At 32.4% G+C, this 26,004-nt stretch overlaps 5 protein-coding genes across 5 annotated transcripts; 3 read left to right on the top strand and 2 right to left on the bottom strand.

Annotated features, from left to right (window-relative positions):
• Positions 1-270: 270 nt before the first annotated feature.
• On the top strand, positions 271-4,716 carry TRIADDRAFT_18842 (uncharacterized protein; the record flags this gene model as incomplete). The annotated part of the gene is made up of 2 exons (XM_002108702.1): positions 271-510; positions 4,603-4,716. The coding sequence occupies 2 exons, from the start codon at positions 271-273 to the stop codon at positions 4,714-4,716; spliced, it is 354 nt and encodes a 117-aa protein (XP_002108738.1).
• A 3,271-nt stretch (positions 4,717-7,987) lies between these two features.
• On the bottom strand, positions 7,988-9,758 carry TRIADDRAFT_19365 (uncharacterized protein; the record flags this gene model as incomplete). The annotated part of the gene is made up of 5 exons (XM_002107936.1): positions 7,988-8,157; positions 8,264-8,620; positions 8,946-9,132; positions 9,250-9,420; positions 9,579-9,758. The coding sequence occupies 5 exons, from the start codon at positions 9,756-9,758 to the stop codon at positions 7,988-7,990; spliced, it is 1,065 nt and encodes a 354-aa protein (XP_002107972.1).
• A 2,513-nt stretch (positions 9,759-12,271) lies between these two features.
• Positions 12,272-13,957, top strand: TRIADDRAFT_51994 (uncharacterized protein; the record flags this gene model as incomplete). Its single annotated transcript, XM_002108701.1, has 2 exons — positions 12,272-12,586; positions 13,490-13,957. The coding sequence occupies 2 exons, from the start codon at positions 12,272-12,274 to the stop codon at positions 13,955-13,957; spliced, it is 783 nt and encodes a 260-aa protein (XP_002108737.1).
• Positions 13,958-18,079: 4,122 nt separating this feature from the next.
• TRIADDRAFT_19790 (uncharacterized protein) lies at positions 18,080-18,625 on the top strand (the record flags this gene model as incomplete). Its single annotated transcript, XM_002108700.1, has 1 exon — positions 18,080-18,625. A coding segment is annotated over one exon (546 nt), but the record flags the coding sequence as incomplete, so codon positions are not given.
• Positions 18,626-21,434: 2,809 nt separating this feature from the next.
• Positions 21,435-25,746, bottom strand: TRIADDRAFT_51992 (uncharacterized protein; the record flags this gene model as incomplete). The annotated part of the gene is made up of 12 exons (XM_002107935.1): positions 21,435-21,581; positions 22,371-22,429; positions 22,565-22,665; positions 22,818-22,867; positions 23,143-23,256; positions 23,456-23,533; positions 23,636-23,731; positions 24,214-24,244; positions 24,652-24,729; positions 24,943-25,004; positions 25,432-25,555; positions 25,670-25,746. 12 exons carry the CDS (start codon positions 25,744-25,746, stop codon positions 21,435-21,437), a joined length of 1,017 nt encoding a protein of 338 aa, XP_002107971.1.
• Positions 25,747-26,004: the final 258 nt, after the last annotated feature.

Genomic DNA, 26,004 nt, shown 5'->3' with positions numbered 1-26,004 from the left:
TTAATGTAACCTTGGTAATTGTATTCAGTAAATTGATTTAGGTCTGTTGCTTTATTTTTAATGTTGTGCCCATTAAAACTTCCCATTCTAAAGCACATAGTCACACTAAACGTAAGCCGCAATTTCTTAAAATTATCGTACAGAATTCCTGAATTAAAGCAGAAAATAGAAATATTAAAGTATAGTTTTTGATCATTTTTTTGGACGTAAAACTATCATACGAAAGAGAAACCATTATCATTAAATAGTTAGTTATTAATATTTCAAATTATGGGATGCTTTTCATCGAAAAAATCAATCCATCCAAAGTCAACTGAGGAAGTCTTTGTGGAGAATGCCATAGCAAAGCATAAGGTAGTAGTTTTTTCAAAAACTTATTGCCCATACTGTGATGACGTTAAAGCGTTATTCAAGAAATTATCGGTTAGAAGTCAATATATCGAATTAGATTTACGTGGCGATGGAAGGAGGATACAAAATATTTTACAACAAAAAACTGGAGCTTCTACGGTAAGTTACAATTACCAACCTAAGAGCAGTTTTTTCATTTTTGCAAAACTAAATTTATCAGAAACATAACATGACACAATTATTAATTATCTAAAGTTTTTTTGTTGAGTAGTACTTTTCTGTTTTCCTTGTATTATAATTTGGATTAAAATTCAGAACTGCAGTATTTTATCTTAATGAAATATCTTCATTTTCAATAACTTAATGTGCATAGTCTTAACGATATCATTTATGGCTTTACATTTTATATTGGGCTATTAGTAATAACAATGTATTAATTTTTACTGAAGAAATACTTATCGCCACCGAAACAAGTTAGAAATAGAAATAGTATTGTATAAATTGTTATCGTTCTTTATACTCATCAGTCTACCACGGTGAAGATGGGCAATTTAAAGGATATACCATAAGAAGTGTCTATGTAATCATAACAACGGCAGGCTATTTCTAAAGGAGAATTAATATTTGCCTGGAATTCTCTTAAAAAAAATATAGTTTCCTTCATGACATGATTTCAATAAGCATATTATTTGAAAATGACCAGAAAGAGAATCAAGCCGTATCTCCTCGGATGGAATGTATCCATTTAAATATAGTAATTATAATTAGTATAAATAATTTTTTGCTCTAGTCTTTTCGACCAAGTTGTTGCAATAACATTTGGTAGAAAGTAACTTTAATAAATCATCGTAATTCTACAATCAATATTATTTCCAAACATGACGTAATTAAATTCAAGCTGGCTGAGTCAAAAATGCTTATAAATTACCTTATAATCGTTGATAACTAGATTCTAGTAAAATTGACAGAAAAATGGAATGCAAGTTGATGAGTAAATTTAACCGAAATTACTTGTATTAGCGAAGGTTTCTGCCGTAATCGATTTCAAGACGGCAATTTTAATGTTGTGCACATACGAAATATTTCATTAAAACTACTCGCTATTACTATCGCAATACTTATTCAAGCATTCGTTTAAAGAAAGTTAAAATTTAGAAAACCTTCTGATTGGCTAAGGTAGAAAACGTAGAATAATAACCATGAGTACTCTGTAAATGATAATATCAGAGAACGCACACTGAGACTAATTTGCAAGAGAATCGACTGCTATGGTAAATTAACTATCAAGGGACTAAAATATATATAGTGGAATCAATACGTATCCCAATATAGAAGTTTATGATGAAATTAATTCGATACACCAGGAAAACAAAATAGTTTAATATTAATTTTCAACCAGTAACTGAGGATACTAGAAATTAGGCGCTAGGGCCCATTAAAAATTAACGCCGCTTTTCTTCACATCTATTACTCCAGTGCGACCTTTTCACTCTTTAATATTTTGCTTAGGCATTTATTCATATGGCTATGCTGTCAGTATTAACAGTAAGAAAAAGCTGTTTATGGAGTAAAACGAGTAGTTATTGAAAAATCTTGATTTTATAAGATGTATGAACTGTTAAGGAATTTTATATGAACTTAAAGTACTATTGACATCACGTGCTATCATCATCTATAATTCGAATAATCTTTTATGGATATGCTTAATCTGAGGCATCTGTACTTATTTTCGAAGCTGAAATTGAATATGAAACAGTTTTACAGTCGCTAAGGCTAATTATTTGTGCTGAAAATAGCATTAAATTGACAAATTAAAGATTCACATTTCCAATTTATACAGAAAAAATCTGACTAAATGCCCACTCTATCTAATACGATTATAATATTTGTAAGAGTATCATTGCTAAATTTATAGTACTCAGATGAAATTCTTCAGCACTAAGTAAGTAACATATCCCAATTTTGAATGCCATTTTTATCTTTATGACAGCCTTATGAAGGAACCATAGATCTGAGACCTAGTTTGTTTCCTTCGTCTACAGTACTATACGGCATGTCATAGTTCTATAACCATCATAATCATATACCGCCGTTGTAGAAGATATTTAATCTAACTTCTCTAGGCAACTATGCTACAACTCTTCAGCTTTTGCTCATATAACAATAGGATCAGTGGTGTGCTCGTCCTTGTTTTGCTAGCTAGAGACATCCGGACTCAAGTGCTATCCAAACACTACTTCTTAACGGTTCTAATCGATATTTCTATGATACAAGTATTTATTTGATGTAAAGTACTCGTATAATATCGATTTTTCTTCGGTTTTTATTGCTTTACGGCGCTAGCAGGAGAGATAGTGAAATCCTATAAATTTCATGCTCAACAATATCTATAGTTATGGCTTTTGAAGGCATATGAATTACTAAACTCGCTAAAACACTTCGCGTAGAAACTTTTGGCCTTTTAACTCTTTATCACTACAATGTAGGATCAGCACCAATATGATTTCTTAGCTTTAGCAGCCCACAAGTACAGAAATGACAGTAATATTACCTAAATTCTTGATTCAGCACTATAAGCGTTGTTATTCTGCCACAATGTACCGGCATTCTCCTCTAAACATCAATCTATTTTAATGTGTCGATAACGATGATATATGACATTCAATTAGTTGTAGGAAATAAAGGCTAGATACCGTACCTAGTATGAATTTGGTCATTTTCTATATTTATAATGTCATTGTCACAACCCTCACTTGTGGCAAAGGAAAGTAAAGAACTCTAGTGTAGTTACTTAAAACTTGGGCTATTTCTCCCAGTACTTTCAGTTTCTATGAGAGAAGTATTTGAGAACTCGATTTCTCGGCTGATCTCCACAGACAACTGACTAATTATTACACTATTCTTCACGATATGAGTCTTGCCGTTTCTTGAGCAATTACTTTCTTTATTCTACAAACACACGCGCTTAAATAGGTTTCTACAGTGAATTCCAATATTAACGAGTGAGAATTCATGCTTTACAAGTTACATTAATTAGTATAATACCATTACTAAATATACATGTCGATATCCTCAGACTTAGATAGCTACAAGCTATCAGGTGTTAAGACGCTTAACCTTCGTCCATATACAGCTCAATTTTTAGAGATTAACACAACTTATAAACCTACAGTAAATTAACTGCTAACAACTTCTATTTTTATCTCATTTCTACCATCCTATTATCAGCTACAAGCGCATTAAAACATAGCACATAACCTTATCTTATCTATTCATAAGCATTCATTAATTTATAGTTACTTAATTAGTAACGGCGTACCATGACAGTCATATTTGCACTTTTGAAAAACTTATATCGTAGATTTCAACATATTACAAGTCGATACGAGGATATTATTTGCAAGTGGATAAAATTTTTCGTGGAAGACTTGATGCCTAGTGTTTGAATACTGTATCATGCAAGAATATTATTCATTCATCATTTCTTATTGGCTACCGTACCTTAATGACTCTCTTTCAACTGCATTTCATGTATAACTATCTTATACGAATTTGTATCGACAGAAAAATTAGTGATTAAATATTTTTCGTTGGCTTTCATTCAAGCATAAGTTATACACGATTACAGTTAATTAATTTTAAATGGATCAATTTCCAGCATTTCGGTTTCCGTACAGAGAAATTTAGATGTTTACGAACTATTGTCATGACAATATAAAATTACTATTATTTAAAGACTAGAATATCTTGTGGTTGTTGTTGAGCTTTTCTGTAAATGAGTATTGTTTTTCAGTCGATTAATGGAAGTGACGTTAGCAATAAAAAGATAGTTTCATTGGTAAATAATTAATCAGGATAACATTTAATTCCTATAACAAAAAAAAATTATAATGTCATAAAAGTAAGCAGTTTTAACAATAGGGAAAATGATGCACCATTTGTGTTTCAATTCATGTTCATGATCTTCAATTTGAAAATAGTGACGTCGCTAAAAGTGTTATGAAATTACAATTTGATTACGATTACAGTCAAACGTTAGATTGGCTTTTAAATGTTTAATAATTTTTTATCTCAAGTAATTGGTTTCGTAATAGTAGCGTTGTAAATGTTATCATTGCTACATATAATAACTTTACGGTATAATAAAATGAAAGAAAAGTTACCGATTAGTTATGGCTACCTACCAATATTAAGATCACAATTATTTTGCAAAAGCAGTGAATGTATTTTGTTGTGCTCATACAATATTAGGTACCTAGAGTATTTTTAAATGGCGAATGCTTAGGTGGTGCTAGTGATGTGATAGCAATGCATAATAAAGGGGAACTGAAAAAGAAACTTCTTAAAGCTGGCGCTACTCGGTAAGATAATAATTAATCATGGATCCATAATCTATATTCATATTCTTTGGTCTAATAATCATATTGTGAATTTACATATAGCCATGGGAGCAGACGTAAGAAAAAAACATGAAATAGGAGTTTCTACGACTAAAGAGTTAATAAGGAATAAAATTGGTTATAATTGGCAATTATTTCTATGAAATAACGGCATATCTTGAGTTCTTTTATTCCAGCTATGTGGAGATTTATTAATATTATAGCTGAAGAACGAAAAGTATAAATAACTATTTTTTCACCGTCAAGATTACCATAATAGGTAAAAGGTGGATAGAATAAATTAACTTTTTCGATAGCATTACGGTAAATAACGACTTCAGTTATACATGTAATAGGTATAACTTTAAACAACGTTGCCGCTGACTCTATGTAGACATACAGCGGTATTCGTTCGGTGAGTATATACTGTGTAGCATAATGCGATACACTGTACCTTGATTTATTGAAGAATTAATCTAGAATAGAATCTGCTATATCCATAAACTGAATGCTTTTGATTAACGATACCTGACCGGCTAATATTTAATGTAAAATTTAAACTTTTAAATGATATTTAATGTAAAATTTAAACTTTTAAATGATATTTAATGTAAAATTTAAACTTTTAAATGATATCTTAACCTATTTTATCGTAATGTTGAAAATATCAACTTACATATCCGCATTTTAAAATAGCTAGCATTTCTAGGAAATATCTGTATTGGCATAGCTAAATACTCTTTATGGTAGATTCTAGCAGAGAGTTTATAGCTGCAATCACTCACAGAGCAAGGAAATCAGTTGTTACTTTAGTTGCAATTCAAGTTGAATCCAAACATAAAAACATTTTTTAAAGGTCCTATTAATACTTGCTCGACAAATTTATTTAATCATAATCTGCTTCTTGATCTTACTTTATATTCTAACTTTTACACTAGATCAAGAGATCAAGTTGACTTTATCTTGAATCGTAAATAAATATAATTTTAACGGTGAGAATTTGCCTGCCTGCTTTTTTATCAATCGGCAGTTTTGCATTTTAACAAATATGAGTTTGTACAGCTTGTACAGGTGAACGAGAACCTAACCTAATAATACTAAAGAATTGGCTCGAGTAGAACGCTGATTAATCACTTATACAACAATACCAAAAATAAAGTAGGAATTTCAATGACGGCTCTAACGAGTTAAAGAGTGCCTAACATCCTAGTTGGATAAAGCTGTCAACTTTAAGTTGATATCGAGGATTGCGAACCGTTATCAATCCGCCAAGACTATAGTTCCTAAAGGTCCTTATGTAACAAGGATGCACTTTTTAATACTATAGTAAGTTATTAACCTTCAGTAGGAATGTTTCCGAGCATGAAATACATGAACGACTTCACATTGAAAACTCTATCCAGCATGAATATATAAAAATTTAAAAATTCGAAATCTAAAGTTCAAGATTTGAAATAGTAGAAGTCTGTACACAAAACTACTGTGATTAGCTGAAATCACTACATAGTCGAAACAGAATTCATCATCTGATCGGCTGCTATGCTATGCCGTCATTACTGATTAAAATTTTAATTACCTATGTGAAGCATTTTCTGATGATAGCAAGCTATAAAATTATGGATCTTAACCTTATAAGATAATACGAAATGACTCGCAAAAATGACTTCTGCGCAAATCGATAACATGTATGTCCTTTATTGGGTTTGTCATGTCAAAACATGTTTAAATTTATTATATATTGTATAGCATATGCATATATATAATACAACCGAAACATAAATGTGTCATCCACTAGCTTGTTGCATGGTTAATTACAGTCATCAAGTTAAGTATTAAGTATTCGATCTATTCTATAAAGCTAGCGATACTTCTCCTTTTATAATGCTGCGTAAAATGTACGTTGAAAGGCTGTGTGCATCATTGTTTCGATAGCGTCACATTTTAACTGGTCTATAAATGGTTGAACGCATTTAAATTTTAACTAATACGATTTATAACATACTTGTAGTGTAGAAACAATCAGAAAATATGACGCCGAAATGTTATAAGCATATACAAAACGCTATAATGCTTACAAACGTAGAAAATACAGTCAAATGTTCTTCATAAAATAAAATTATCTAGACACTTTGGTAAATTAACTAAAGCGATGCGTTTGATTGTTCAAGAAATTTTCATAATTCGTTGCTATATGAGTACATTGTCTTCAATTTAATAGACTGATCGCCGTTCGAGATCTGCAATTATTCCGATAAAACGCAACGAGAACTCATGAACAAAATGATTAATTGTAACTACCATCAACAATCTATATTAGCTGAATCATTATTACATATATGCATCGATAAGGATACAATAATGCATACAGTTGCATCGCCCGAAGGCGATCGCAAGAGAAAGATATCACGTATACACTAAATAGTTACACATATAATGTCAAAGCCTGAAATTGTAAACTAAGGATTATCACACTTTGTAAATGGTTCATCATTTGTTAGCAGTGATCTGGAGGTTAGGTTAATAAGCCGATGCGTAAGGACAGCCACTTTAAGTCTATCTAGTCCAATGTTAAAATTTGATGGTTGGCGTTACAGTAATTTGGCAAACAACTATTAGAGTACAGTATACTGGGCCTGTAATGTCCTGTGCCAAGCTTATGGCCGATAACAAAAGAAAATAGAATTGACTGTTAATATACTATAGTTCTTGCTTTATAAACTAATCCAAATGTTATGTCGGAGAATTGTTGCCTGATCAACAATTGAACCTATTATGCTATCTAAAAATCGTGAGAAGTCTGTGACTTTCTAGTAGTGAAACTATTGCGACTGCTTACATCCAGTTGACGAGGTCTGAAATAAAATGGAAAGGAAATATAATTTCATGGTAGCCACAAATACAAATTCAAGATACAATTCCGAACGCCAGACATCCCAAAAGCACTAAGCTTAAATGCATTATAGCTCTCTATGGCTGCTATAAGTACATATAATCCCGCTATCTTAATTTCGCCATAGTTTCCCTTAACTTTAATGCTTAATCACTATAAACTAGTATGCCTAAATTCTTTTTTGCATTTATGTCAGCAGTATTTATTACAGTAGCAAAAAACTTATACTATTTTCTTTGCGAGGGGCGGTTTTCATACCGATGCGCCTATAATATGTTTAATTGTCTAGCAAGCTGGCTGCTAAGCACATTGATCTAAAAGAGATTTTGCAAAATTCTCCGCAAATTAAGTTAATATTGCATGCTATTTACCTGTTTGCATATTGATAATGATAGAATAGGCACAGGAAGCCTAAGACAATGCACATTGATCCAACAGTAATGTAAGCAATTCCAAGGAAGGGATTCTTACCACCCAGCCATGATGCCGTAGATAGTATCAATCGCTTTTTGCCACTGAAAGTCGTCACAGGAAAGTCTATTATATTACAGTTGAGGACATAATTCAAGGGCATTACCACATTATGTACCTTAATTTTGAAGTATTTAATGCAGTACAAAATGGCAAAAAGTGAAAAGGATACTATATTCCACATTGAAGAAATAATTTCCACTTGGTAAACCATTTACAAATCCTGCTTGAGTGTGATTTACTTTACGATAAAGTTTACGAAAGCGAGGTAATGCAGCAGTTCTCATCCACACGATGAGATCTTCATTTTTGAAGCCATTATTGTTGGGGTCAGAGCTTAACTCGTATACAGGCTTACGCCAATAAGGAGGTTTTGCCGTACCATTAAATCCATACCTTAATGGAAATCCGGTCTGTACGGTAGGATTGTTATATTTAATACTCAAATCAACACTCCAAGCGATACCGCGGTCAATTAATCCAACATTGACATTACCAGTAGTGTTCTGGAACGTCAAAGTTAGTGAATCTAAAAGTGTATGATGAATTTTTTAAATAAGAAAGTAATTACATATTTAACGCATCTAACGGTCACCTAATGTGCTTAAAATTTAAAAAAATATAAAAGAACTTGCAGTTATCTAACCGACAAATTTATCCAAAACAGACGTGGATAAGTTACTAGAGCGAACTATTACGATAATTGACTGCATATAGTTTGCACCTATGCACTGCTCTGGATAATTAAAACTGTTTCGAGGGCAATTTATCGTATATATTGATGCGAAATGCATCAAAGACTTCATCCAAATATTATCATTTCTTAAGATTCAATTCTCTAATAAAACAATTACCGTTAAATAGGCTGTTAGCAATTGCACCACAGGGCGCAATCGGAGTGGTTGTTCCGTTAGCATATCTAAACGGTTCACAATCGCTAACTGTATAAGTTGGATTCCCAAGAAGTTGGTAGTCAGAACGCGCTCGAACATATCTTCGATGATTTTGATAAAAGTTTTCTAGTCCATAATACATGTATACCTATTCAGATATAGTTGTATACCGATTATTTAATATAAATAATTCTAGAATTCCGGGAAGATTAATTATACTATAGAAATCAGCGCTGCTTTTCGCTATTGTTGCTTTAATACTAACTTTGCCAGTCATTGCTGATGACAGTTGAAAGCTTATATTACAATAGCAATTTTCAGTAAAATTAGTCGTTTGAATGTAGTCGGCACAACTCATTCCGGGACTTGTAAGATACAATGAATTTGATACAGATGAGGCATTACAATGTGTATAGTCAACCACGACCTCGTTGACCTAGGCATAAATTTAAAAGAACGCACATAAATATGGATGCTAAGAAATGCATGGTAACATAAATTTTATCCATTTTTTTAATTAATCAGCCATCAATCAATAGTAGTACAACTAAAACGATATTTATTTCTACGTTGCCATCTATCCAGCATACTTACGTTATTTGAAGTAAATAGGAATAGTATACCAAGAGGAAGAAATATTACACCGACAATCAGGAAAGCAGGCACAACAGAACCGGTAGTCATTATCGGCTTCCAAGCTCTCATACGCTGTTGCTTGAAAGCGGTATCTATGATTTCGGATGAGATTGCACACTTGTTAACGTTTATACTCATGAGGTAATAATATGCAGCAGGCAGTCAACGTAGCAAGGCATACAAGCAATATTCGCCTACTGTTGATACGTAGAGTATGATAGTAATAAATTTACAAATCATCTCCGCAAAGGAATATAACTGCAAATAAACTGTTACCAAGAAAAGACGCTATCGGCTATTGTATGTCTTAATATCAACACATCACCCGTATCACAAGTAAGAAATACGTTAATATGAATTATATAACTATTTTATTTTTTTGGAATGCTCATCACTGAATGAACCGGTACTCAAGCATCGCGATAGTGTACAGTACTGTATACACGTTCAATACAATATAATTATTTTATTTTTAAATCTTCAGCGAAATAAATAAAAATAGCTAAAAGCAGTGTAAAAAAATTTGCAGTTGGAGACTGTTTATAGTTAACATATATAATCATCAATGACTATTTTGAAAAATTTGGTCACACTCGCAGTACAGCTAGCTACTCAGACAGTAAATTGTTATGGCGTCGTTGTACAGACGGAATGACAGAAAATTCTGGTAAAAACTACGCTAGTACCGTATACTGTAGTATAGTCATGGTATAGTACCGATACCGTGCCTTTGTAGAGTAAAATCTGTATGTACACAGCACTACTGTATGAGTAGAAAAACACTAGAACAGATATAAAAAATGGCTGATTCGAGTTTTTCGTCAGTCTACTGTGTTATTCAAGACGTACAGTAAAAGAACGCTTATTGAAATTAACTAAACTTCAAGCGGTAAAATTGGTTGCTATCCTGTATTAGTCTTTTTCTTAGTGGAGTAATTTGTATAAAAGTACTATCTATCGAACATAGTCTTATAAGCTTCGCTATGTTTCATCATACTAAATTTTAAAAGTTTGCGCTACAGGGGACTCGCTGAAACTCGATTTACCATACGGGTTTACTGCGCACACAGACTCGAAAAACACCGCCCTATTTCATAGCCGAATGCAATATATATGTACCGCGTACGCAAAAAGAACTAAAAACTACCAGCATGACTCTCTAGTAAATGCAAAATTGTACTACTGCATAAGAAAAGCAGTTCGTATTTTTCCACTTCAACCAACACTATCAGTCATACTTAATGTATTCTTTCCTTATTCCTTGCTATCACTGTGCTCATTTGTACATTATGAATGATTTCAAGTGTCCGGCAATAGACTATGGTATAGTGTAAAATTGATTGTATGAAAGTCATTGGATCATATTGGATATAGTAAATGTCATCATGCATATCACCCTAACGCTGTATCATAACATATAACCCTAAATCGATAATCCATAACATTACAGGCTATCTGCCACTACTGTAGTGAACAGGATCACAGCATAAAACGCCACAATATGAAGTGGTATGTGTGCATGACTATTGCTGTACATTTCCTATTAATAACAATTATCAACCATCCATACGAAATACAATCATCCTCATACTCTGGAGACAACTATACAGTCATAGTATCTTATAAATTGAGAAGAAAGCAAGACCTTATGTAGTTAACGTTTCAACTGGAATTAATACTAAGAAGGAAAGATAAGTTGTCAGAGTAAATAAATAAATACTGCTACAGCACGTTCACTGTGCTAATGATAGTACAAAATTATCTGAGTTGACTGTGCTCTATTGAAGATTTTTAGATACTTTTTATAGTACTGTTCGATTGATTTACAACCTGCAGGGCGCTTTGTACAGGCTACAGCTTCATCTGAAGGCGAAGACATTCTTCTTCAATAGCTTTACCTATCAACGTTTCTTCAATCTCGAATTAATCAGCGAATGCTATGAAATTAGTTCGCTCCCACCGATCGCCACAGTTCATAGAAGGTTTTCTTTTACCACTACACTACGGTTCGACTTGATGTTTTTTCCGTACCACTGCGCAAACGCGTGATAGCGATGATCAGGGTTCTATTTTTAAACAAACACTCGATCGCTATGGACTTGCGGTACAGTGCACAGTGTACAGTACACACAGTTTTATGGACCTTTTTAGATACTGTACACTGTACTGTACAGTACTGTACGCCCAGGCTTCATCCAGTAGTCTATGGACGGACGGTTATTTTTCTCTTTTTAATGAACCTCTATACTGTACTGTACTGTACTCTATGGCTAAATACCCCTCCCCATCCTGTTGGGCCTTGGCAAAACAATCAGCGACTCGGCGTCTCGAGTCTACAGAAGGTGTGGACTTCGGACAGTCATTCAGAAAACTTAGCCTTCCAAATTCTACTGCACACTATACAGTACTCAGCCTTTAAGACGCACTGTATGAGCTCTTGATTCGTGCTGGAGTTCAATTGATACGAAGAGTCGACTGGATTACAATCAACTTCAACACTGTCCGTTTTCAGTATTTTGAGATATTGGAAGCTAGCAATTACATATACAGATATATATGTGCTACTGTAAAGTGTAAAGTTTGTTCCCTCTATCGTCACTTTATTGTATTCTGTGTTAGATAATATTTATTGATTGAAAATACCTGAGAAGATGTTAATATTAGGCTTTGATGTGCCTGCTGCAAAGGCGGTGCGAGTTGGCAACTTTCTTGTCGAACGTTATCCTTTCCTCGAAGCTTTTTTCATCTGCTTAACTCTTTCAGTCCAACCTCATGTAGAAAAAGATTACGGCATGCCACATCATGTCCTGATCGGTTATTTATTTTTAGCTGTTGCTGTTGGTACTGGAATGTGCTTCGATATCCAAAAACGTATGTGTGCGTTGATATTTGCAGCGCAACTGTTCTTGATATCCTTAACTATTCAAAGCTCTCCATTAAGATCAGAATATCACCAGTGGACGAAGGTACTTGATAGACGTAATAACTGGATTGTTATACTTAATATCTTATAACCGGGCAATACCGTATATTAGCAATAAAATACGCAAATAGAATGGTACAAAAAGTATTGAATAATGTCTTTTGCATGCCTTAACTACCTTGATGTACACTTGTATAGTAAACGGACGCGTATACGAGTATACAGTACACGCCCTTATAAGTAGACGTATACGATATGTGGTCAGTGTATTAATTTATTATTGCTGCATTTTGAGATCGAGTCATCTTCATGATGACAAGGTCATCACACCAGCTATTTCATGTGGTACAAGGCAGTACATTCCTATACGTTAGAGTATACGTTAGAGTATGAATTAAATAAAACGCTTAATTTAGATAGTTGAAAGATACAAAACTAAAAATCATTATTATTCCGAATCATGAAATAAATGCTTTAGGCTATGCTAGCTATTATACTTTCGGATGTGCATAATGTTGTATTTCAACTGGGTTATTGTACTTTACTACCTTCTGATAGCATCAGCCAATGCCAACGTAATGAGTACGTAGTTATTGCAGAATATACTATTTAAGAAGGTTGAAGTAGCAGTAATTACCTACCAGCTATACAAGTATACAGCGTTACTCTAATATATATGCGTGTGAGTAAAGCTATGAGAAACGCTCTGTATTACTCGTATGTAGTGTATGATTACATAGCTACTGAGACTGCCAGTTCTTGAGCTATAGCGCAACTTTTAATGGAAATATATCTTTATATAATACTGCAGTTACCTCAGCTGCCTGTTACAATATTCAAATATTACTCCATAACAACGTGCTACATTGTTATTGACACTGCTTAGCTTACAGATGAAATTACGCCTTAACTCGCATTTATTGCCTTTCCCATTTCATACCATAAGGTCAGACTCTTTGCAAGAAATCTTGGTCTTATTGGTGGATATGTGATGATATCAGGTGGCGTTAATGCGGATCGTCGTAGTGGAGAACCCAAAACCAAGTACCTTCTTCGTTATGGCCGTATTGCTCTCGGCGTCTACGCTATTAGCAGTGCATGGTTACTGATGAATAGCGAGGAAGATCGTAAAGCTCTTATTATTCATATGCCTGGTGGTGGTTCTATAGTAATGGTATACGTTGTTGCATATGTACTTTACGGTTTATGCATTATAAGTGAATTTGAAAAGATTCAAATGTACAGATGCCTTTTCCTACAATTATTCTTTACAACCTTACTGGTTGATGGAGATGTAAAGTACTGGATGAGATCTCATACCAAAATGCAGCGGTGGCCTCAATATCATATGATGTCGAGAAATATTTTCATATCGTTTCAATTGTGGATATTAATGTTTACGGATACACAATAGTACAGTATATAAATTTTTTACTTTTTATTAAAATTATGCTAATAGTTAAGGGCTAATAAATTATATATTGAGAGAGAGGTATAATTCACTTTTTTATGTAGTTTATACCAAATGAGTGATGCATTGTTCTGGTTGCGATTAATTATCAACTGCTGGTATATCGTTGTGAGCCGTGTAATTTCATTTAAACATTACGGTAAATAAACTTTAATTTTCTGTTTTCAGCGTACGATATTATAAGTCCAAGCTAATTCCTTGCAATCCAAATTCCGGTGAACTACGATTTGAGATGATTTAGGGCTAGTCCAACTATCTTTCCTTTATTATATACACTTGACATTGCAATTAACATCAGAATTGACAGATACAAAAATCATGCGATATTTATAGCATGAAGGTGTGGCTAGAATTAATATTGATCGAGAATTATATACCTTTAAATTGACAAATTTTAAATAATTCTATCTGAATGCTAGCGCCAGAATTTGTTAATAATGCGAAAAGCAACAGTGAAATTGTTGATTATAATCGTTCTTGGACAAGATCTGTTTACAAAATTTATAACCCATTATCGGAGTCCAAGCATTAATTCCCTCGAGTTGCGTATGATCAACCTTGTCATTCCACCTATAGGACGAGAATCGAAACAGCCATTGCTACACAGAATACAGCTACATAAGGGCTTTTTCTCTCGCCTGCAATTAGAAAGTAACATTCTAAAAGTCTCTTCATTTAAACTACAACATATCGTTGTACAAAATGCCTAACAAACTACAGCTACATATCATCATACAAGTACACTGACGTTCGTATAGCAATAACTTCATCAAATGGAAATCTACATAAACAGTGCGATTTTACAATGTATGCACGCTGTATACTTCGTAATTACTGATCAATGCTGATTTCAATAATTAATTATAAAGAATTCTATCCATGCTGAATGATTCGTCCATTATCAAACGATTTTTCGTACAGTATAGGCAAATATTGATTATCAAGTTACACATAGTTATAACATTGCAGCAAGAATGGAAGTCGATTATCTATTCGATTTTTATATTAATCCCTGACATACGAGCATCAGTCACTATAGTTATTCACAGAAACTTTATTCCCATAAGAATATCTACTTCATTATCATTCGTTGTTAGTATTCAATGTACCTATTCTCCCCGCTTTCCAAAAGAAATTTCGGTACCTAAAATAACAAATGACAGCCATACAAAAAGTAAGAATGTCTGATTTAGATACAATTGGCAGCTTGCATGGTAATGTACCGTTATCAAGAGATTAACTTATGAACTGGCAAGAGAACAGTAGAAAGATTCATTTTAAATTTATGTAATACGTACTAAATCAACGGTGGTAATGATTTATATTTTTGATAAGCTACATAATACACTTACAACATAACTTGATTGATTTTTTGTATAATGCAGAAGGTAAAAGCTAAGGATGTAATATTAACTACAAGTAAAGGCATTGAAGGTAAATTAAACTCTTTTACGCTCTACGTCCAGTACATTCCTATCATGTTAGGGTTTTGCTCGTTCATGAGAAAATATGCGTAAAACGACTATTCATACGATCGGAGTATGTATGTAAGCCTAAATACACTCTATATATCCATTCGGACTGGATGTTATAATTTATCATGGCAAAAATAAACTGTCTATCGATAGCTACAATACTAGTACGAAATATTGTCTCCTTTCCTACATCAGAACTATAAGATCAACCTGATTCAAGCATCTACGTACAGCATTTACGAACTATCATTTTAAGTGAATAGTTATTTACCCAGTATGTTCTCTTTGTAGTAATCGTGGCCACAGAAGGCGAACGTAGGCGCACGTGCAGATAAGTAGTAATACCACCACTAGTAAGCTTTGAAAATTAAACAATGCAGACTACCGATTGGACCAAGCCATAATAGGAAGTTTTGAAGGACATATTTGAGAATAAGAAAATTCATATAGCAAAATAAGTTAGTGTATTCGTGGTAAAGGAGGAAAGAGGATGAGCGTACAAACTTTACACTTGATCTTATCATAATGTATCTTCCATCCGTATTAGTTACTACTCAACGCTATACATGTACGTCTATCAATTAATCATACTATGATTCCCAATTTACACTTTCAAGTTTATTGGAGAATGAGAATTAAGCAACCAAAAAGTCAATTACCATCTTTCGCCAGGAAGAGGCACCAAGACTTTGTCGATTCTTGAAGCGAAAGTCTGCAATGCAGTACGTTAAGTACTCATCCTGTCCACAGTACAATAACTAGAGTGTACAGTACTGTACTGTAGTGTAGTGTACTGTAACTGTTCATGCGAAGAACGATGATTTATGGTACTGCACCGTTTCGTACTATACCGTTCCGTACTGTACCGTACTGTACAGTATGAATTATAATACTGTAGACTGTAGACTTAACGTGTAGTACTGCACTCTCTCATCATATCACTACAGTTGTTATGAACGTTATCCACGAACGCTACATAAGACTAGCACTCGATAGGTAGGGTCGTACTGTACACTGTGCACTGTAGCGTACTGTACTGCATACGCGCATGGCCAATTGGCCCTTGCTGTTGGGCCATTCGATACCTTTGCAACTTTTGCTGCAATTCTGCAACTTTGCATTGCAGAACTTGCATAGTATATTGATGCTCAGTTCTGCATTTTGCCATGGTTGACTAACGTAGTTTCTATCTCTATTCTTGATCCAGATGATCATCCTAGCTAGCTGTAAATAATCGAGTGGATACTTTTTGGTGGACTTATTTTGGGATATACAGTACAGTAGTTTCATTCGTCGACATTGAGAAATTGCAATGGCTAAATCCAAGCATCGTAATCCAGATCGTCGCAAAAGGACTCACAGTAAGAAGAGTGAGGCATCCAAAGAGAAAATTTCTCAAGAATGCATCCAGTTAGTCATGCAGAGGAACAAACAATCTGGAATGGATAACTGGAAACTATTACAAAAGGTAGTAGCAAAGTACAGTGCAAGGCAGATTCGCTATTGCTGGTAAAAATAGGCAGTACCATTTCTGTACGCAGGCTGTTGTAGCTATAGAACACGCACTGTACTACTGTATGTTGTTTGTTTCGTATAGCAAAGTAAAATCAATCAACAACAACTTCTTCGTCGAGTACTGTACATCAAATTGTCTTTACTAGTCAACTACTGGCTGCTTTACTGGCTGTTTAGCCGATTTTTCAGAAACTGTCATCCCGTACAGTATATTGTGTAAGTTAGTAGACGATAGGATGAATGCATTATCTAACCACCATCGGTAATACACTGCAGTTAGATGACGATGAGATGGACGTAGGAGACTAGTCCAATCGATTTTTTATTTTAATGGCTTAGTGTAATGAATTAAACGATAAAAATGAATAAGAATACATCGTTGACTACGTAGATCATATTAAAATTCTGTTTCATCACCCTACTTCTTAGACGGCAAGGTTATTTTGTACGAAATGTTCTCTTAATTCAATAAACTATTGTAGACAATCATGTCAATGATTGAATGGGTATGAAATGCGTAATACAAAATTATTACAACTTCGATAGTTCTAAACTGCATGATATATTTAAAGGTGTAGATTGAAACATTTAGCTTACAGTAGATTCAATACTGACAAAAAGTTTTTCCTTATCAAGCTTGAGATTGACAAGTGCGTTCACTTGGATTACTAATATAAAGAAATAAATCTTTCAAGAATATTTTTTCATATTCCAGGAGCTAACTAAAAAGGATGAGAAGATACCTAAGAAATTCTATCGTAAGAAATCGGGCGGTAATTGGAAGAAAAATACACATGGAAATCAACATAAAAATGATAGTGTACAGGATAACAAGAATAGCCAGAATCAGATCTGGTTTGACGATGTCAATTATGAAGACATCCAAATGGCTGAAATGCAGACCAAAAGTGAACAAATACGCCAATCGGCAGTTACTCCTGTCCTTTCCCAGCCAGAACAATCCGTTAATGCGGAGGAAAGGTACCTCTTGTGACATTAAATGTAATGGATTAAAGTAGTTTAAATAGTTTCGGTAGGCAAGTTTATTTACGTCTCGATATTATCATTGTACAGTAAAAAAACAACAGCAGTTATTGCCTTGGATTGTGAAATGGTTGGAATTGGATACGATGGAAAAGAAAGCGCTTTAGCGCGAGTTTCAATTGTTAATAGTTATGGAGAAACCATCTATGATAAGTATGTTAAGCCAATTGAGAAAGTGACCGATTATAGAACACCCGTTAGCGGAATTATTGCTGACAACTTGCTCAATGCTCCTGATTTTGCTACTGTTCAAACTGAAGTCTTTGAAATTATTCAAGGACGTACTTTGGTTGGCCATGCTATCAAGAATGATCTAAAGCAATTAATGTTAGGACATCCAAAAAAGCGACTCAGGGATACGTCAACCTTTAGTTTTTTTCGTCAGGTAAACAAGGGCCATACACCATCATTACGAAAATTAGCAAAAGAAATTCTAGGTTTAGATATCCAAATTGGTCAGCATTCATCAGTTGAAGATGCAAGAGCCTGCATTCAATTGTATAATCGTTTTAAGAAAGAATGGGAATTATCCCTGCAAAAGAAAAAGCCTCACAACCGTATTAAAACAAGCATGTAATTGATTAATATATCTTAGACAGAACTTTATAAGTATGTTGTCATTTTATATCTGATATATGTAACATAATAGACTCAGTCTATCCCTTTCTGAAACGTAATAAAATAACATCTAAACTGAACCTGAAACAAAACTCAATCATTGTAATTATAGAAGCATGCAGGATCATCTCGTTATTATTCTCAGATGGCTTTGGAGTTAATATTACGGTATTATCTTTATTTGCGATAGCGTGATGGTCTTCATTATCATATGTATCCCACAATAGAGGAAAAAATACATTATTATTTTACTTAATTATTAGTGGCAGATAATTTCTAAACATACAAACAATTTGTTATTAACAAAACAGTTATTGAAATAAAAGTAAAAGTTGAATATTGGGCTGACTATTAATTTATTTGTATTAATTTCATCTGAAAGTAGAAAATAAGGTTAAAGGCTTTACCGCTATAGACTGTGAATATAAATTGCTAAAATTAGATAAGTTTTATTATATTAAAAAATTAATTCTATTTTTGTTTTATCTACTGCAATGGTTATATTATGCAATAGCCGTAATCATTTAGATCTGATAGTTTAACAGAAAATTAAGGCATGTTTGGATCAGAAAGATCAAATTATTAAGGTTCATGGCAGTAAATACACGCGTCATGTAAAATTGGCCATATACAAATTCCTTAAAGAAAACTCATAACTTTTTAATTATCTAGCTTTAAATGATAGCTAGAGTACTGCAAGCAACATATTAAACTATACATTGTTCGTACTTATTTTATGCTGATAATTGATTACTTTCCGGTAATGTATACTTATCGTTCTTTTACCATCTAGCTTAACGAATCGCTAGGATATTGAAAGCAACACATTAACCATGTTCTTTGAATTAAATTCACATCAGTAAATGCAAACTTTACGTTAATGATCAGTTATGAGTGACATTCAAAATTTAAAATAAAATTCTGCGTTAAGAGATATGTGGCTAAGAGAATAATTAAATTTGCCACTTAAGAAGCCCAACGATTAGGCTACAACTGGAATACTAACAAATAACACACTGTATGTATGGTATATGTACGATTAATGTTAATCATTGAAATGTTATGATTAGTCGCTTTATACAGATGAATAATTCTTAAATACGTTAGTAAAAATTTCTCCCAATAAGGCTTTAAGATCAGATGCTGTATCATATTAGATTTATTAGATAGATTTTTCCAGATTAAATTCTCGCCCATGTTTTAAAGAGAGACATCAAAATAGATAATTGTACTAATATACTGCTGCAAAATATTGATGTAAAAAATAGGAACGTCCATTATATCTCAATATATGGATTTGGTGTATTAATTTGACCGTCATTTATTCCATATGCATACTGATTGGGATGAAATAAATTTATATTCTGTGAAGTTCCATTACCATTTCCATAGATTAGTTGTTGATCTTGTTGATAAAGATCATTCTGTAGCAGATCGATGTCGTATTCAAAGATACTGCAGTCTTCACTCCAATCACTATCAAGTAATTAGACGTAGATTTAATAAGTAAATACCTAATCATATTAAATTATATCAAATAGCGCCCATCAATAACAAATTAAAAAAAGAATAGTAATACTAAATTTATGCAACAAATTAAAAATGCCGTTAGCAAATTCATAAATATTTATTGATAAAGATACACTTTCAAAAATTAATATAGCCGCACTTAAAAACCGCGCACCATACCCAAAGATATGATAATTTTAATAATTAGGTTCTATGTTCTTAATAAATAAGTAATAACCAGTTATAGGATCACAAAACTGTCACTTACAAATCTCCAGAATCATTCAAAGACTCAATAGTTGATGTTTCATAGTATAAGCAATCCACAGATTTCCTCATTGTATTACGATCAGGAGAAATGGTGTCGACAGTTGGATCTGCAAAAATATCAAAAGTAGGTTGATCTTCTAGTATTTGCTGCTTTGACTGGTCCATTGAAATCTTTGTGGAATTTAAACTTGAATTTTTGATCCGTGGATTGCTTTTAAAGAGTTCTATCATCAATCTGATATCTATATAACAGTTAGAATAATTTAAAATATGCTACGAAGGTATACTGATTTTTACTTAATCTTCAGTCTAAAAGCAGTAAAAACGCAAATTTCGCCTAATGAATTTCTTATTTTACAAAATTTCAGTTGAAGAAGTAACAAGATGAAAAATATAGTTAGCCAATTCAACATAACACAAATAACAGATCATTCATTAGATAAATAGTTTGAATTCAAATTTATTAGCATAAATCTAGTTGTTCAATTTTACAACATCATTTAGTGGTTTAAAGATACGAAAAATAAGTGCTAAACTTTATGGCTAAAATTGATATGAAGTACATGAATATACTCTGTTATAAAGTATAAATGAAATTAACAATCCATTATACATTTGACTTTCTCATTAAATGAGGAAATTATCTGCTGTATTAACCAGTCACAGAATCATAATTGCATGCAAATATATTGATATGCTATGATATCGATTAAGTGAATCTATCCTATAGGAACAGTATTAACAATCAAAGATATAAACTAAAGCTAGGGAACAAAATTTTGAACTTGGACTCGTCATTAATGCCTATTATTTATGTTTACCTTTAATTGGTTCCTTCCTTAGCATATTTAAATTTAATTTTAGCCTTTCATCATTTCTGATTTCCTCCAACAAATACATTAAATACTCGCTACATAGCATGTTAATTAAATGAAAATGACCTAGGGCAATTTGGTACATCAAAATAGTGAATTAGTGGCTTAGTGAATTTAAGTAGAATTAACATCATCTCCTTCTTTACCAAAGCTATCGGCTCCGTGCAGTGTTAACTCGCGAATAACTCTTGATGTAAAATAATTCCAAATCATCATAAGTTGTTTACATCTTTGCAATCGATTGTACCTCTTCATTTTTTTCTAGTCGAAAATGTACGAGGTAATATTAATAATTTTAATTCTCACTATTTATATATAGATGAATTGCTAATATTAACTGGCTTTTACAAACTTTAAGAATAAATCTATCCACAATCACATGTAACCATTTCATAATTGTCGCACGATTCCCCTTATTTTCAAGCAATTTTTCAAATTCTTTGCAAGCTAAAAAATTACCGATTCATAATAAATTATTTTGGTAAGACAGGCCATTATAAGGTCATTGCGTTATCAAATCCATTAAATCAATATTAGATTGTTCATAAATTTTTTACCGATATTTTACAATTACAAATCAATAGCATAAAAATATTTTTACTTATGATAACTAGCGACCAGTGGAAGCTTCACATTTATCTTTATCGTGAAATACAACTTACACTTGCTAATCTTTTTGGCAAGTATTCGATGCTTCATGGGGGTGATATTTATCAACTGTAGGCTTTGGTTACAAATTTCCTTCACATCTATATTCTGCCAATCACGTAGCATCTTCTCCATGTACAGTCTACTACCAAGTATTAATTGAGATTCCTATAAGGTATATAAAGAGATAATTCGATATAAAGATACTAATAACAATACCATTATCTATTTCTATATTCATGATATGAACTCAATATATTAAAAATCAGATATCTATCATCATATTTAATGTCAATTCTGATAGACGATGGAGTAAATATATATCTAATTATAGAATTGACTGAGGAAGCATATATTCATCAATATACGTTATTGGAAAAGGCCTACCGAAATTAATCATACCTGGAATATGTGATTTATAGTTGTTAAGCGCATAAGCATTAAACAAAAGTATTCTGCCACTGTTGCAAAAGAAACAAATTAAGTGAATTTTACGGTATTAAATTTTTTGTATAATTATAAATTTACTCCATTAGTTATTATACCCATATTTATGGTAAAATGAAAGAATTTGTGAGTCAACTATATGAACCTACCCCGAAGCTTTGCCGACCTCAGCTGTTGCATAGAATCACTTAACGCTTCTTTAATTTTACATAGCAAATTCTTGCCAAAAGTTCTAGCACCTGCGGATAACCTAGATAGGTTTCAAGATTTAAAAACGTATGATCAAATTTATAGCCTTCCTTTCAATCATAGCTTAAAATAGATAAAAAAAATCAATTATCAGTTTGTAAGTTTAGAGACAGTGAATAGCAAATAAGATTCCGCTTAGACCGATATATTTACTTTGCAGGTAGTAACTCTTGAGGATTGGGCTTTAAAAATTGGCAAAGGGCCTAAAAATTAAACGTTGATAGTTATGTCGGTTAAAATTTAAGAATCCAAGTTTACAGCTTAAAATTGACTAATTATGCAGCATTTAAATACTTTGAAAGATCTGTCGAAATCAATTATATACTAGCCTTACTAGCAATTAAGCTAAGGCCTATTATAGTGAGCTACTTAATACTTGTAATCAGACTAGCACAATTAGTTCTTTTTTAATTCCATTTAGAAATAATTATCAGATATAATAGTTTAATCAGGATCTAGACTTACGCCTCTAACTTACCTTATAAACCAATAAATCATAGACGACAACAATCTTAACTACAATATCTGTATTTAAGATATCATATAAATGAGGTGGTAGCATTTGCCAGAAATGAATTAAGAAATCACATGTCTAAACAAAATTGTAGACAAAAATTACATCAAAATATTTTTAACTAGGTCGATTATACAAATAATAATAAATAATAAAGATAATACGTCTAACAGCGGACAAGCATTACCATTATGAAGACTACTGCTGTAAAATAATTATGCAGTACCTTCTAGCAATATATTTTCTTACTAATAATTATATCTTACGTGATACATACTTCAGTAAAGTTGTGAGTACTCGAGGTGCTTAAGATACGCTGGCAGTGAGTCGAATACATTAAAGTAAAGGTGATAATCTGTAATAAAACCCAGCGAAAGAATATATATACATTATTTAAGCGTTTTAATAAGTACTTAAACGCATAGAAATTTCCTATCAAAGAATCAAAGCAACTAACTTTGTCTTGAGGTAAGTCAGAAGGAATACAACAGTCATCAATATTAGGCAAATCTAAGGCATTTTGAACTTGTGAAATCCCATGCTCGCCTTCAAACTAAAAAATTCGACAAGAAAATCATTAAGGCGATATATACCGGGAAAGATTCTATTTTATTTATTTCTGGTGCAATTCAAAGGATAGAAATATATATTTCTATCAGAAAACTATATCTCAAAGTTTCTATAACTTATTTAAAGTGTTATCATTATTTTTAACTAAAACTTGAACACTCCTGTATCTTTTAGCACCACTCTTATTATAATTGTTGAGCCTTTAAAATTATATCAAATATAGAACCACTTATTTCATCAGCATAATCTGATTAAGATTGTTAAATAAATTTCCGCCTAAAGCTATAACTCAATTTATTAATACCGATCTGTAACAAATCTTAGGAATAAATCTTGGCTCATGTTAATAGGAATTTAATAGAATAGTTTTACTACGTCACAACTGTTTACATTCGTATAACTGATAAATATCGATTGCTCTTTTCAATAAGTGAAGATACAAGCTATTCAGGATTTTCTATGTACCCTTTTCTCCGACTTTCGTGATAATTCTTCCCTGTTTCATTGCAGAATCACCGTGTGGAAGAAATGATATTGTAATTTAGAAACAAATCGTGAATTGTAATGATAGGTGTATAATACTTGTACAATAAAAAAAAAGGGTCTATAAGATAATTATGTAAGTTTTATTATTGTGATGCTTCTTTTCACTGAAAAAAATATGAGTAACATCTTCGCACCATTTTTGTAGTTTAACCATAATAATTACCATGGATATGACAATTTTGCCTCCCTAATTTAGCTTGCTAGTAAGTATTACTTCAATTTGAGTTTACAGCAAAAAAATTATGCTATTATATCATCAACACTTTCGAATCTAACTTGACTGTTACTAAGCATTGTTTCCTAATTTAGAAATGTAGTGGTAATGATATATAATAGTAATATGAATACTGATCTTACCGAATAAGCATCTTTCTTCCGTATATTTCTTTATAGAATTCCGAAGTCTCCTTAATACAAATTCCGTAATAGTGATACCTAAAGAAAGATTTAAAGAAATTCTAATTAATTACTTAATTATCTTCCAAATATAAATATCCAACTCATTTTGCGCATATCTGTTGTAAACAATCAAAGATTTAAACGAATTTTTCAAAATTTAAAATATACGGCTAGTGATACATAAGTATAGAAGGGTATTTTTTGACATCAATAGTAAAATTTTAATGCGATCCTAAATGAGTACCATACTTTGATCTTCCGCGATGACCCAATCTCCTTGTCAAAACTTTCGGAAATTCTTGGCGAAGAATCTACATAGTTTAAGCCAAAATCATTGAAATAAATTAGGATGGATACTAACGTAAAGAAAGTAAAATTATTACTGTCATAATAATACATGATATACAGACATCTTGATGGCATAAAATTAAGATTTTTTATTCGCTATATCTAAAGTAATAAACCGAAATCACATTGGAAAGGAAATACTCCACGATAAAAAAGGATCATTACTTAGCACTTAATGTTGTTAATGTGCGTATAGTATACACATATCTAAAGATATAATTATCAAATTTGAGTCTGCATTAGACGAGTATTAATTAGGGATGATGATGGCACAATTTTAGCATCATCTAAAACGTGTAGATAATTGATATGAATTTATCATTGGTTTATGATGATCTATAGATAATTTACAGCAATAAATTCAAACTGTTGTAGTTATTATTAAAATACCTTTCCAAAGTTAGCAGCATTAACGGCATGAATATTCGCTTCTTGACAATACTGGGTATAATTGCTATAGAGAAAGCTACGTGGTATACAAACGCCTTCTGCCTCTTCGTAATTTATCTCGAGCCTAAATCAAATAAGCATATTTCTGCATTACTTTGCACGGTACAAGGACTAAACCTTTTGATCTACAGTAAAAATTGTGGTCCCTCGTCATACTTTGAATGTGTCTGAAATTTACCCCCACGATCGGAGGTGGTGCAAGCGAATATTTCTTATCGCTACACTTTTACCAATATGTAAGTTAGTGAAAGACATTATAAATTATCAGTTTTCAATAAAACTGTACGAATACTATGGTAATGAAATAAATATGTTTTTCAGCATACTTTCAATTTAGGATGATGCAACTACACCTTTGAATTACTGGCGAAATCAAATCAATCTAATGCAATCCAAAGAAATTTACGGGAATTTATAACTCCATTGAGCTTTGTAGATATAGATTACGTTAAATTTTAGTTGTTCGTAAAATCGACTCCAATATACTGCAATCATAAGCACCAAGAGATGCAT

Source organism: Trichoplax adhaerens, genomic scaffold, assembly GCF_000150275.1.
Source record: "Trichoplax adhaerens TRIADscaffold_1 genomic scaffold, whole genome shotgun sequence".
Classification (NCBI taxonomy): domain Eukaryota; kingdom Metazoa; phylum Placozoa; class Uniplacotomia; order Trichoplacea; family Trichoplacidae; genus Trichoplax; species Trichoplax adhaerens.
This window is presented reverse-complemented; position numbering and strand designations above follow the sequence as displayed.